At 39.8% G+C, this 15,696-nt stretch overlaps 1 protein-coding gene across 3 annotated transcripts in view; it reads right to left on the bottom strand.

Moving 5' to 3' along the window:
- LOC110955612 (protein kinase C-binding protein NELL1) overlaps positions 1-15,696 on the bottom strand; it is a 393,573-nt gene that overhangs the window by 303,996 nt on the left and 73,881 nt on the right. For all 3 annotated transcript variants that reach the window (XM_022200669.2, XM_051945028.1, XM_022200668.2), the window contains exon 4: positions 7,089-7,259. In XM_022200669.2, coding sequence (XP_022056361.1) covers positions 7,089-7,259 — 171 coding nt within the window. The remainder of the gene's footprint in view (positions 1-7,088; positions 7,260-15,696) is intronic.

Genomic DNA, 15,696 nt, shown 5'->3' with positions numbered 1-15,696 from the left:
CCCTTTCATATTATAAATATTGACTGGCTGAGTTTTGTGAGTCGTTGCATTGCAACCACCAGCCTCATTTACGGTGCAGTTAAATACAAACCTCGAGGGCCCGACTGCATTCTGTGCAGAGCCACAGTTTGGGTGTGAAACTGGCCTCAATAAAGCAACCCCACGAGGTAAAAGTCCACCTGAAGATGTGAAGATAAACTGCACTCTCTCAAATTTATAGACACTTAAAACCATTTAATGAGGCGTGAAATCAATAAAGTGTGGTTTAGAGCAGAAATTAAGCCACTTAAAATTTCAAGGCTAATGGGTCCAACAATTTGCTTTGAATAGAGAAACGCTGCGAACACTCAGGAGAAGGGAGAGTATCTGGCGAGCAGGGATATGAATTTTCTATTTCCCTCGTTTCTTTGTTGCACAAAACTTTTTGCAAAGTCACATTTACTTGGGTGCTGTAGTGTGACAGAACATCTAGGGGAGGAAAAAAATACGATTGAACGTCTAATTAATTTGAGTGGAATGACTTCATTAACACTCCACAAAAAATAAAGACTTGAAAAATAGCTTTGCGTGTACTCAGAGTGCAAATCAAATCTAGCAACTGTCTTTCACTGCAACTCATTTAAATCCAGTCTATAGATCAACTACTGCCACACTTTGTGTTTATGATAGTTTACATGAGGACAGGGAAACTCTGATTGTTAATTCTGAACATATTCAAGTCACTGCAGTGTTTATCCACTATACAAAAGCATTAAATTACAAGTTTTATTGCTGGAGAGCTCATGATGAAAAATATACTCGAGTCAGTTATCAAATGAAAGTAGATATACAGCAGCTTGGTCTAATGGCTTTTCATTTCAGCTCTTTAGGCTATCCAAACTAGACTTTTTTAATATTATATTCACTGCACATAAGCTTCTTGGCTTCCTGTAAATACCCAGCGCTGGTGATTTTAAATGATTCGAGCCGAACACGCGGAGGTCACTGCCCTTGTAGTGAAAAGCCAAATGCTATGTGGGCAGGGTCATATTAACATTTTAGCTTCTACTTCTTTTAGCTCTGACTTGAGCCATTTTTGACCAAACTCACAGTTTTAGAAAGGCCGCGGGGCTTGAACATGGATTTTGAGATGTTGAGATGAGTCGATGCTGGCGATCAAAGTGACTGGGGGGGTAAATAAATTACAATAAAAATGTCCTCATTATAGCATCACAACTGGCCGAAAAAAGTGTTTCTCAGACGAAATCATGAGCTGTGATTGCTGTTTTGAAGACAATTTAATATGCCAGCAGGGTAAACGCAGATAGATAAGAGCAGAGGTGACGGTGCTGGACATTTCCATTTCACCCGGTGCATGATGGGAGATGTTTGGTGAGCATGCAGACACTCTCACCTTGATGACCAACTGATCAGCTCTAGCATGAAGACCTCCTGATCTACTTCAAGGTTCTTTTCGTCTGACTAGACCCTTGTTTGTGTTGTATCTACTCTCACATGTACGTTGCTTGGCATCTGCTAAATGAAACATATTTTCAGCCAGATCACAGGCAACCATCAGAACTATGAAAACAAACTAAGCTCTTAGGTCATCATTTATTTATAAGTTAATTAACTATTTGTTCAGCCTGGTTTCTGGGTTAACTGTTTCATGTCAGTGGAGAGACTTTGAACAAGCTCAGCATGTTTATGTGCTGTTTACATAAAGTTCTTAGAATATGGCATCAGACTCATCTTTTTTCATCTCTAGTGGGCTTTATGTCTTTGGAAAGTTGGACTCAGCATTTCTTACATGGTATGGAAACCTGACCATTAGCTTAAACTTACAAAACCACAATACGTTTTAAAATTCTGGGGTCACTTAGAAATTTTTGAAAGAAAAGCCCTTTTTTCAATGAAAATAACATTAAATTAATCACAAATCCAGTCTCGACATTGTTAATGCGGTAAATGACTATTTTAGCTGGAAATGGCTGATTTTTAATGGAATATCTCCATAGGGGTACAGAGGAACATTTCCAGCAACCATCACTCCTGTGTTCTAATGCTACATTGTATTAGCTAGTCAAGTTGAAGGCTAATTGATGATTAGAAAACCCTTGTGCAGTTATGTTAGCACATGCATAAAAGTGTGAGTTTGCATGGAAAACATGAAATTGCCTGGGTGATCCCAAACTTTTGAACGGTAGTGTACATTTTCTTCTCTAGTAGGCATTATGTCTTGACCATTGGCTCAAAGTTACAAAACTATGTATAGAAACCCATGAAAAGAAATCCTCTGCTCACTGTAAACACTGGTACATGTGCGCTCACCTTCAGAGAATCTGGATAAACTCAGTTTTTACCAACAAACCAGCAGTGTCTTTGTGTTTTGTAAGTTAACAGCTACTGCAGTTTTCTAAGACAAAACCCAGACAAAGGAGCAAAAGTTTCACACATATTGTAAACGCTTATGTTTTATCCAAAACTGTGCTATTTTCCAAAACTTAACCAAGTGGTTTTGATGTTTAAACTCAACCAAGCTTCTAACATGTAGCTGTCATTGTGAAAGTGTCTCGCAAAGCATGAAAGGGAATGTAAAGGTCAGGGAAAGGAACAGACTTGACAAGCAGGTCAACAAGATGAGCAAAGTTGTGGGAAAGGAGCAGGACTCTGTGGTCAAGGTGGCTGAATGACATTGTCCGAACAAGCTCCTGTGCAACATAGATAACCCCAATACCCCCTATACAGCACTTTGGACGGACAGAGGAGCATGTGTTGTTAGTATTCCTGTGGGTATTTTTTTTCTTATTTATATTGTGTGTGTATATATAGTGTACATATCTAATGTCTTTAATGTATAGATGTGTTCTCCTGATTTTACTTACTGTCACTTTGCTGCTGTGACAATGCAAATTCCCCATTGTGTGACAAAAAAGGATATTCTATTCTATTCTATGTTCAGTGGCAGGCTACAGTCGCTGAAATGCTCCACAGACCGACTCAGGAAGTCCTTTGTCCCCAGAGCTATCTGGCTCTTCAACTCGTCCTGGTAGAGATGGTGGACTTTGTTTATCAGACTGCCCTGTCTTTATATGACATTTCATTAAATTTGATATCGTTTTTATACTTCATTGTGACTTATTGTATATTTGTAGCATAATGCCCTGCTGGATATCTCAATTTCCTTCAGGTTTAATGAAGTATATTTGATTTGATTTGATGATATTTTGGCAAACCTTTAAAATATCATTTAAAAACAAAACTGTGGTTTTTTTTTTAATATAAATGGCAAATCGGTTTAGTTGTATAGGATTGTATGATTGGAAGACAGCAGTACCAGTAGATACACAAATTTAGAGAACATCAGAACAGAAATAGTAAGTATTATGTACTGATTTCAATATTTTAATCAGCAGGAAGAAAACTTTTTTGTTTGCCGTAGCACTTTTCTGGTCCAGAGCACAAAGTGTTCCACAATGGAAAGTAGAATAAAGTCTAATAACAAGATATAGGGCCCCATAAAAACAACAGCCTGGGCCATAAAGTTTATTCCTGCAGGTAACATTATATTACCTCAGGTTCATATTTCATATGGATTATTATTAGGCCTATAGGTCTAATATCCCTAAAACCTCGACTCACCCTCAGACTGGTGCAAAGCAGATACCCACGGGTGACATTTTATTATTTCTTAAGCCATTTAGGAAAGATTTGGAGATTATGGATTTTTCTTCTTACTGATTTCTGTAGTAATGGACTTTGGGAGGAGTTTCTATTTAGCTGCTGATAGTTTAACTATGGTGAGCGATCAAAGCTAAAAGATCATAAGACAGTCCTCAGCACAGATTCATAATCTGAATCACATCCCTCCCTGCAGATTTAGTTGAACTGGTGCGATCTCTTGACGACTTGTGCATATGGTTGCCTGGATACAAAGCCTGTCACTTCAACTCAAGGCTAAGAGCCCAACTCACAAACCTCGGCATCCTGTTTTCATCCTGAAGTGGTGATGCGTATCTTTGAGCTTTGACGCTTGTTGAGTTTTCCAGGAAGATAATCTGTATTGATGGATAAAAAGCTGCTGCCAGAGAGCACAGAGTTACTAAATAATGTTCAGCTTCTTTTTTCGGGAGAAAGGGAACATTAACCCTCTGAATTCCTAATGGTTTTAGAGAGTTTTTTTTTTTTGCTCCTGTCACATTATTTTTATGTCCTGCTTCTAGTAGATTGAATTCAACAATGTCTATCCATATATGATGCAGTTATAATGCCATAAATCATAGAAACAGAAGAAAACTAGAACTGAATTTCTTTAATTTTTCATTTCTATATAAAAACCTGGAATCAACCTGAGCAGGAACATTGTACCAACACTGGAAAAGAAACAATGGCTCTACAGACCACAGATATTTTATTATGTACACTTTTATTGTCATATTATTTGCAGTTCAGCCAAATAGTCCCTGAAATTTCATCACTTGACTTTTCGTGACTGATCACTCATTAATGGCTTCATGCTTGAATGAAGGAGAGCAGAATTAATTGTTTAGTACAGAATCTTTTCGTTGCAAACTATTTGAAATATGACCTGTAAAATAAAGTGATTTCTATGAAATAACACAATTTTAGCTTATTTCTTTCCAGATAAAACTTGATGTCCCAGATAATCAGCTCATAGACTATCAGTAAGTTTAAAATCTTTGAAGTTTGCAGCCCAAACTAACCTTACACACCAACTTTATCAAGGTAGGAGGTGAAAACAAGTTTAACAGAGCACTACTGACCAGAAAAATAGCTTATATACTGAAATCAAAGCTTACTTCATCTGTGACTTCTGCACAGGCAATAATGAATGAATAAAGAATCAATTAAGGGATTAAATTAAATGTTGACACAATTCAAGAGAAACTATAATTATATAACGGGGGCAACTAGCATAAATACTAATTATCTACATTTACAATTAACACAAGAATTCGCAACAGTGCTTCTTTCAGGATGTTAATCCACTCATCGTTATTGTTCACCTGCTGCACTAAATTCTTATAAGCACTATTAACATAGTTAAAGTTCTAAATGCATGTTCATTCTTCCTCTTTGGAGTCCAGATCTGTCTTATACGCATACATGTTAACACACCGAATCCTCTTATTTTCTGCCCTTCCACCTATTTGCTCAATGTGCTGCAGAAAATACAACACTTTTGAGGTACTTGGCGCTTCTCGAAGCGACCTTCCAGAACTCTGTTTTGCTGGTTTAGTCACGGCTTCTTTTGTAAAGAAACAAGCAAGACTCTTCTTCGTGGTGAAAAAGCTACAACATTGGTAATATCATTGCAAATGACACATTTTTTCCTTTTTCGATATCCTTGGCAACAGCAAGAATTGGAGGATGTTGTCTGATTTCTGCAGCCCTGAGCAGCGGTTTCCACATCTCTTAATGACACTAGGCTACAGTTATTGTTACAACAGTGAATGATTTGTGTTTGCCTTGAAGACTTTTTATTTTTTGCGTGCACTCATCGTGTAACTAAGCAATCCTAATAATGTAGTACTAATAAAGCAGCAGCAGTAGCAATGAGAACTGTAAAGACAATTGGCAGTGCTTCATAGTACAATTTCATCAGACTACCTAAAGACAAAACTTGAATCTGGTCAAATTTAAGCTGCAAATGAGTGCAGTGCAACCTGAAATAAAGCAAAATGAAATTAGCTTGCTTAAAACAACAATGAAATATTCTTCAACTGATTAGTTTACCCTCATTGTTTTGCACGAAGGTTGCTATTGTGTGAAATGTTCATCTTTGGGGGAAAAGATAACTAAGCTACCATTCTAGAAAGGCTATCACACATTAATCTGCTCATATCAACCCTATTTACCTGAGGTGGTATTGATTTTCAGACTGGCCCAAGGAATAATACATGTATAACTGAGCACTGATGCTAAAGGATTCCAACAATGACTTTGTTAGCTGCATGAAAAACACCAATAATTCAGACACAGAGAAATAAAATTAAAAAACTGGAGATAAAACAAGATAAAGGAGACAAATACGAAAATGAAAACAGCAGAATGAGGTCTGTAGCTAGCATGACAGAGATGTACTGTGCAAACAAGATAGGAATTGGAGAGACAATGGTTTTGACTCAATAAAAACATCTTTAAAGCTAAGATTAAGAAAGATTCAGGTGACAAACGGCACCAAAGCAACTTATTCAATTTCACCAGCTCTTAATTACTCCGGCTCTCCTCCGAGGACTGTACAGGCAAAAAGTTTTGATTCCAAATTCATCCAATTATGTTTTGATCTTTTCTCCCTAATAACACTCTGATGCCAGCCCTCTTTTATCTTCACTACAGCCTCATCTGACAGACATCCACTGCGGCGATAATTAATCGACAAACCACCGGCCTGATGGGTATAATGCGGTGTCTGGGAAGAATCAATATAACCGGGCAAATCCTCCCGTGCATCATACAACTTTTCTTCCACGAGAGGTGACAGAGCGACGCCTCTGCTAAAATTTACATCGCTTGCTCACAGTGTGTCTGTCTAGCAGCTGCATTAAGGAAAGGACAAGTGATGGCTTCCTGGCTCTCCGGGGGGAACGTGGGGACGGAGAAAGATTGTCACAGCTGAAGTGCATGTTTATGGATCAGCTCTGACTGAGTGCTCCTTCAGAAAAGAGTCTTCACTGGCCAATCGATGAAGCGATTATATCATTGCTACCTCCCACTTCATTAAGGAACAGTGGGAGCCGAAGACACTTTCTATATACAGCCGAGACGCAGGATGTTATGTAAAGATACAGCACTGCTCTTGCTGCGTGTTAATTTGTCCTTGAATGCTGCATTGTCGGCACTGTTAACAGCCTGTCACCCACACTGAGACGGTACCCAACAAATATTTACCTTGATAAACACAGACACCTCATTAGACGTGTCACTTCAAAGGAGCACGGCAAAAATAAATCGGCGCAGCCACTTGTGACAGATCTATCAAGGTGTTTCAGGAGGTGCTTTGGAGTGTGTGTGTGTGTGTGTGTGTGTGTGTGTGTGTGTGTGTGTGTGTGTGTGTGTGTGTGTGTGTGTGTGTGTGTGTGTGTTACCTGTTACAGTCGACGTGCAGCAGTAGGTGGGAGGCGCTGATGGTCAGGGCGATCTTGTGCCACTGGCCGTCGGCGAGGCGGTAGGGGAAGGACTCGGAGCGTGGCTTGCCTTTGAAGCGGTAGTGGTAGCGGATCTCCTCTCTCACCCCGCTGCTCTCCAGCTCAAAGTAGCTGCAGAGGAACGCAAAAGGTCAGAGGTCAGAGATGCTTTGGTTCCTGGACAAGTTGTTGAGATACTGCAGGAGTGCAACAATGTCACAAAATGTTGAATTTCAGTTGCATTGCACGTGTAACATGAAACTTCACAGAAGCACAACAGAATATTTTGATATTAACGTGCCAAAGGGAGTAGTGCACCACCTGATGTGATCTCATGAGAAACAAAACAACGGAAGACTCTGGTGCAACAACTTGCTGTAACTCCAATAAACTTTGCAGTGAGAAAAAAGAGGAAGTATGTGGCAAAACAATTCTGGAGGAGAAATTAGTTGGGAAGTTGTGATCAACAGTGAGAAATGGAAGTAAGAGTACACTGGGTGCCATTCCTGTCAGCTAGGAACAGGAAACTGATTGTACAGTTCGCACATGCTCACCAAAATTTGACAACTGAAGATTGAAAAGAATGTTTCCTGGCCTGATGAGTCTCCATTTCAGCTGCAACATTCAGAATTTGGTGTAAACAACATGAAAGCATGAATCCATCCTGCCTTGTGTCAACCATTCAGGCTGCTGGTGGTAGTGTTGTAATGGTGTGGGAGACATTTTCTTGGCACACTTTAGGCCCTTTAGTACCAACTGAGTGTGGTTTAAACTCCACAGCATACCTGAGTATTGTTGCTAATCAAGTCCATCCCTTTATGACCACAGTGTACTCATCTTCTGATGGCTACTTCCTGCAGGATAATGCAGCATGTCAAAGCTCAAATCTTCTCAAACTGGTTTCTTGAACAGGACAATGAGCTCACTGTACTCAAATGGCCTTCAAGTCACCAGATCTCCAACAGAACCTTTAGGATGTGGTGGAACAGGCGATTGGGATCATAGATGTACAGCCAACAAATCTGCACCAACTGCTTGATGTTATCAGGTCAATATGAACCAAAATCTGAGAAATGTTTCCAACACCTTGTTGAAAGCACCACAAAGAACTAAGACAGTTCTGAAGGTAAAAGGGGGTCCAACCTTTTACTAGCAATGTGTACCTAATCAAGTGGCCAGTGAGCATACATTAAAAAAGCATGTTAGCTCAGCTTGGTAACAGTGACTGCTGTTCTCGGCACTAATGTGCTAATGGTTACCATTCAGATTTTAACTTGGAAACTTCAAATGTTTAATATTTCTGCAAGCAGTCCAGGAGGATAAAGACTGGATCTGTAAACTCTTGACATTATCAGATAATCGTTGCCAAACATCAGCTCAGACCGAGGTCCCAAATAGGATTTCTCCTCTAATTGTTCAGAGGGGTAAACAGAGGTTTATCAGCACCTTGCAAAGGGAGCATATTCCACGTTGCAGACAATGTCCAAAGCCGGTTAGAGAATTATTTTAGAAATATTTCTTTAGAGGCAAAGATCTAAAATACTTTTCTCCCCCATAATCAGCAGAAAAGTCCCTGCAAATGAATAAAGATGTAGAGTTGACATCTTGACCTGAGGCTGGGACCAATGGAATAGTCAAAGACTAGTGAGAAGTGGCAGTAATGGTTCATCCTCTAGTGGAAAGGCCAGATAAAATGGGGGTCTCAATTAGAATTTGACATTTCGCGTGAAGAAGCTGACATTTTGGCCTCGCAACTGTCTTAGAGAAGTGATCAAGAGGTCACTAAAGTCATTTCATATTCACAAGTTTGTTTTATCTCATCATGGAGCGTTGCTGGGGACAAAATATCCAATAATTATAATTACTCTTGTACATGATCTATTTAGCTGTTTAGGAGAGACCAGAGTCATATTAGCAACCTAAAATGATATGTTGATTTTTTTACTTTGACAAAGGCACCCTAAGAGCTAAATACTCACACTTCTACTGCACTACCAAAGAGACAGCAGGAATGTATGCAAATATGACGGACAATGATTTGATGCTTCAGCAAACAGCTGATTGTGCAATGTAAGCAACAACTAAAAAGTTTGTCAAACCAAAGAAGAAGAAAGATATTTCTGTCAGTTTCACCAGTGTGTGCTTGACTGTCCTCTCTCATCAGCCACGCTAAATTAAGAGTTAGCCAGCCACAGACAGCAGCAGCAGCAGCCCAAGAGCCGCAGGCAACCAGTCATGACATTTCAGCTTCCCTGCAGCTGCAAATGACCCCAACACTGGAACTTCTGGCCCCTGAATGCACCGACTTTCATGCAGCTAAAGCACACCGCATCTAGCTAACACAGCTCTCTAATGCGTAAATCCAAACGCAGGCCGGAACGTCACCTACACAGATATATTCAAGCACAAAAAACACAGACTCACACAGGGATCAAGCCCATTCAGTGCCAAAGCTCAACAGCTCTCATGTATATTTATGAAGAGGGAGTGTGGGCCCACTCTGCGGAATATCAATCGAGGCTGGGGGCAGCAGAATTATCCATCTTCCTGTTTGGAAAATGATTAAACCGAGAGGAGCTCATAAGACTCCAGCACAAACAAAGCACCAGGGGAGAACGGCACACATACTGTAACTACAGTAAGCACAGTGGGTCAAAGTTGAATGAGAAATATGGTCTATGAACTGAAGGATATTTACAGCATTAGATCTGGATGTTTGCCTTTGTTTTCTTTTTACTATAAGTTTGGTTAACACAGACATTTACTTGAGTCTTGTTCAACGTTATCTTGTTTTGTCAGATTTCTTTTGACCAAGATTACTAATACTAATAGGAACTACATATTTATTGGCCCTGGCTGCCTGAACAAACCAAAGGCATGCTCCCTTCATGGATCATAAAAAGTATGAGTAAGTAAAATATGGCTTAAAAATGGAGCCACATCGCCCTTCATTGCTCTCCCCACGGTTTCAGTGCAGGTCTCTCAAGGCTCTGTAGTACATCTGGGAATCTTGCTGCCCCATTTACACCCTCAGACCTCCCCTGGTGGACACTGAAATCAGTGGGGACCACTAATTGCCATTGTGAGAAGGCTGCATTGTCTCAAAATACCCCAAAGCTGTGTCCTCATCACCTCCACCTGAGCAATGCACTCCCAGCAGCCTGCACTGAGGCCTGAAGGGCATGGAGGTCGGTTCCCATGCAGAGACATCCAGTCAAGCCCAGTCATTCTAAACCTCAGTACATGATGTCAACTTCGCCCTGTTTTGCTTGCTTTCAAGGCAAGATCATACCTGTATCCTTATTCAGACTTGTGTGGGCAGATTTACGGAGATGTGCTCATTTTTACCTCCGTCAGGAGGTTATGTAATCATCGGAGTTTGTCTGTCTGTTAACAGCATAACTCAAAAAGTTATGGACGGATTTTCACCAAATTTTTACAGAATGTCCGGAAGAGCAAAAGTAACAATCGATTAGATTTTGGAGGTGATCCAGATCACCGTCTGGATCCAGGATTTTTTTGAAGGACTCTGTTCAATTGAGAGATGGCCGTACTTTCGCTCTTCTGGACATTCTGTAAAAATCCGTCCATGACTTTTTGAGTTATGCTGTTAACAGACAAACAGACAGACAGACAGACAGATGGCCTGGCGGAGGTCTGCACTCTCCGAGTGCTTTTCTAGTTCATTCATGTGTTAACATCAAAATTATTAGCTGCATACCTAGATAAGCAGGTTTAAGTATTTAAATTGAAATCAAATGTTTTTTTCTTCTGAGTGTTGTTTAAAACAGGTCATTAAAATTACATTTTTATCTTTTTGTTTAGCAATTTTAATTTCTAAATTTGTATTATTGGTTTTATCATCTTCATAAAATCTAAGATACAGTGACAATGCACCTTGACAAAAGAGAAATATATTACTTATAGAAAGTTTTTGCCAAGCCTTGCAGTACACACGTGGACAAAATTGTTGGTACCCCTCAGTTAAAGAAGGAAAAACCCACAATTCTCACTGAAATCACTTGAAACTCACAAAAGTAACAATAAATAAAAATTTATTGAAAATTAAATAATCAAAATCAGCCATCACTTTTGAATTGTTGATTAACATAATTATTTAAAAAAAACAAACTAATGAAATAGGGCTGGACAAAAATGATGGTACCCATAACTTAATATTTTGTTGCACAACCTTTTGAGGCAATCACTGCAATTAAACGATTTCTGTATTTGTCAATGAGCGTTCTGCAGCTGTCAACAGGTATTTTGGCCCACTCCTCATGAGCAAACAGCTCCAGTTGTCTCAGGTTTGATGGGTGTCTTCTCCAAATGGCATGTTTCAGCTCCTTCCACATATGTTCAATGGGATTCAGATCTGGGCTCATAGAAGGCCACTTTAGAATAGTCCAACGCTTTTCTCTCAGCCATTCTTGGGTGTTTTTGGCTGTGTGTTTTGGATCGTTGTCCTGTTGGAAGACCCATGACCTGCGACTGAGACCAAGCTTTCTGACACTAGGCAGCACATTTCTCTCCAGAATGCCTTGATAGTCTTCACATTTCATCGTACCTTGCACACTTTCAAGACACCCTGTGCCAGATGCAGCAAAGCAGCCCCAAAACATTACTGAGCCTCCTCCATGTTTCACCGTAGGGACAGTGTTCTTTTCTTCGTATGCTTGGTTTTTGAGTCTATGAACATAGAGTTGATGTGCCTTACCAAAAAGCTCCAGTTTGGTCTCATCTGTCCAAAGGACATTCTCCCAGAAGCTTTGTGGCTTGTCAACATGCATTTTTGCAAATTCCAGTCTGGCTTTTTTATGAGTTTTTTTCAGCAGTGGTGTCCTCCTTGGTCGTCTCCCATGAAGTCCACTGTGGCTCAAACAACGACGAATGGTGCGATCTGACACTGATGTACCTTGGCCTTGGAGTTCACCTTTAATTTCTTTGGAGGTTGCTCTGGGCTCTTTGGATACAATTCCAACGATCCGTCTCTTCAATTTGTCATCAATTTTCCTCTTGCGGCCACGTCCAGGGAGGTTGGCTACTGTCCCGTGGGTCTTGAACTTCTGAATAATATGAGCCACTGCTGTCACAGGAACTTCAAGCTGTTTAGAGATGGTCTTATAGCCTTTACCTTTAAGATGTTTGTCTATCATTTTTTTTCGGATGTCCTGGGACAATTCTCTCCTTCGCTTTCTGTTGTCCATGTTCAGTGTGGTACACACCTTTTCACCAAACAGCAGGGTGACTACTTGTCTCCCTTTAAATAGGCAGACTGACTGATTATGAGTTTGGAAACACCTGTGATGTCAATTAAATGACACACCTGAGTTAATCATGTCACTCTGGTCAAATAGTTTTCAATCTTTTATAGAGGTACCATCATTTTTGTCCAGGCCTGTTTCATTAGTTTGTTTTTTTAAATAATTATGTTAATCAACAATTCAAAAGTAATGGCTGTTTTTGATTATTTAATTTTCAATAAATTTTTATTTATTGTTACTTTTGTGAGTTTCAAGTGATTTCAGTGAGAATTGTGGGTTTTTCCTTCTTTAACTGAGGGGTACCAACAATTTTGTCCACGTGTGTATATCTACCAGTGTATTTTTCAATTCTCCTTTGAAAATGGTACATTGTGATTTTAAAACACATTACCATGAAATGAGGATAAATTACACATGGAAAAATTTCACAAGACAATGAATATGATTTTCAGATAGGTAAATGTGAAAGGTGAAGTATGACATATGAAAAGACTTCATGCAACGAAAAAAACTCACGTCATACAGTCACATTTGATCTTTGCACATTTCACTGGATTACTAAAACAAGGCCTGCACATGCATTTCTTTGCATAAGCCTTGGAAAGACAACTATGTGCACAAATACTCCACCACTAATCGCTGAATGACTGAATGGTACCAGCAACCTGTGGACACATTTCAATAAAAACGCATTCATCACACTGTTGCATTGCTGTACACCAAGAATGACGATGAGCAAATTAATTGTTGCAACAAAGAAAAGAAGAAGAAAAGTCAAACAAAAAGAAAAGAGGGGGGCGTTGATCAGTGCGTGTTGTCGTCGGGTTCGGCTCGGCTCAAAGCTTTCCACAGAGCTAATGACAGCCCATCAGCCCCCCACACAGCGGGCCGTGTTAATACTAAAACAATTATCACACGGTAAATTAACAGGCATCACAGGGAAATGTTTTTCTACAACATTAAATTGCATTTGCACACTTCGAACAGTATGTGTGTGTGTGTGTGTGTGTGTGTGTGTGTGTGTGTGTGTGTGTGTGTGTGTGTGTGTGTGTGTGTGTGTGTGTGTGTGTGTGTGTGGGAGAGAGAGAGAGGGAGAGAGAAAGGTAGCGTTGGTCTGCATGGATACGACCGGCCGGCTTGGCTTGGTTTGTCTTTGTACTGCTTGTCATCATTCTTAAATTAAATGAATACATCACTCTGTGCCTGCGCCGGGCACTGACCTGACAGCCCGTCTCCATCATGCTGCAGCAGACGGAGCCGCTGATACTTGTCAGCTGCAGAAGAATCATTTGCACCGAACGAGAAGTAAAGCGAGGACGAGAGCTCTCCAGCTTCGCCTCTCCCACTGATGGAAGCCTCCTCGGAGTTTCGAGAGGCCTGAAATCACCCAACGAGCAGAAACACTGCTACCCTGATTTGATTCATGAAATAATCATCAAAGGCATTAACTCCACTTCACAGCGAGCATTTATTTTATGAAGTATTTAGTGCTAGCTATTGTATCCCTGCATTACAGCATATTTAATGAAGGGGAATAATCTATTGGCAGGCAGTCCGTTGGTTATGAATAGTGTAGCCTGACAGCCACTAAAAATGACATATCTGTTTTGGTGCTTCTCAGTAAAATATACAAAAAAATTTAGCCTTATCTCCATTTAAAGGCTTTCTTTTCATTCCTGATCCTTATAGAACCAACAATGGACAAAGCTGCATTATTTTTTTGTCTTACTAATGGCAACTGCACGGATCTATCAGACTCCTAATGTGAGCATCCACAGCTTTCACAGACAGGAAAAAAAAAATCCTGTTTGCATATCAAACAAAGCAGACAAAAAAATTGGCTAGCAGCGGTAGAGGGAGACTTGTTTAGATTAGAATGTATTTAAATTTGATGTGACAGCAAAACTACATGAGTGTGTAGGCGCCTATTTCCTGAAGAAAAAATACACTTGGAAAAAAAATAAATGTGCGTGATTGAGCTGTGAAATGGTAAAACGTGAAGATCTTAGCTGAGAAAAACTTTGTTTTGCAGGTAGGCAGGTAGACAGATGTTGATCAGGATGACCTAAATACTCCATTAAACATCCATCGTTACATTCAAGAAAAATAAGTTAACAAAAGTGCAAAAGAATTTGCAAATCATGCTGGTAGAGAAGATAAAGTGCAAAACTGTACCGGTATTTACAGTTGTTTTTTTTGTTTGTTTTCAAAGGAGAATATTAAAAAGCATATAGAAAAGGTGCTTAGGTCCTGGTGCTTCCCCGATTATCCAACATAGATTAATCAATATCGAAATTTCTTGCACCCTTAAAATTGGTTCTGCTTCAAAAAAATCCAGTATCTCTAATTTTATACTGCAGCCACTAAGCCTTGGAACAGATTAACTTTCAAATCAGATCTGTTCCAGCACTGACCACACTTAATTTCTTGCTTAAGACTCATTCCTTTGGCCTGTAATATAATGCAACTTGCAAGCTGTAATTTATTTTATCTGTTTAGTTTATGCAGATAGTCCGTCTACTTTTAAATTCTGCACTTCGGTCAACATTAATAGTTCTAAAAAGTGCTCTACAAGGAGACTTGAGCATTCCGTTTCCATGTTTCCAGCCATGTGATAATCTAATGTTTTCTCTTCTTTCAGGTCTGTTTTAGGTTTCCAACTCCTACGGCACAGTAAATATCGTTTTCTTCTTCTGCTTTTACGCATATCGGCCATCTTTATCTGTCTGGGCAGGCACTGGGCATGTCCACAGTTTATAGAACTTAATACACCTGACTGCTGGAGCTAAAAACAACACTGCTGAGAGCAGTGAGACCAAACCAAGACATTAAGGTAGCAAGTCAGAAAACCAAACAAACAATAAATTGAAACTCTATGGAGCTAAGGGACACCGCAGAGTATGGTGATATTTCTCTGTGGGTTCACAGCACATACAAGTAGTCTTGTGATACATTGTCAATGTAGAAATACCAACAAAACCTCCTTTAAACATAGTAAACCTACACTGCTGTCGATACTACATTTTATCTAGAGTCTTGGTAATTTCGTCACAAGAGAACTTGTGAATTTTTGCATCCCACATAGATATAAGCTTCCATCGTCTACCAAAAAGCTTCAGTTAATATGACAACATTAATGGGAATCAATATAGTCCAACACAAGTGCAGGATTTTGTGTTGGAGGCGGCGTGCAGAGACACATCGACAGCGTAAAGCACTAATTCTGCACATTGACGCATGCTACAAGGATAAGGTGACCTGACACCCCATAGAGTACAAATAAAGAAGTGGGCAGACTATATGTA

Source organism: Acanthochromis polyacanthus, chromosome 2, assembly GCF_021347895.1.
Source record: "Acanthochromis polyacanthus isolate Apoly-LR-REF ecotype Palm Island chromosome 2, KAUST_Apoly_ChrSc, whole genome shotgun sequence".
Lineage (NCBI taxonomy): Eukaryota > Metazoa > Chordata > Actinopteri > Pomacentridae > Acanthochromis > Acanthochromis polyacanthus.
This window is presented reverse-complemented; position numbering and strand designations above follow the sequence as displayed.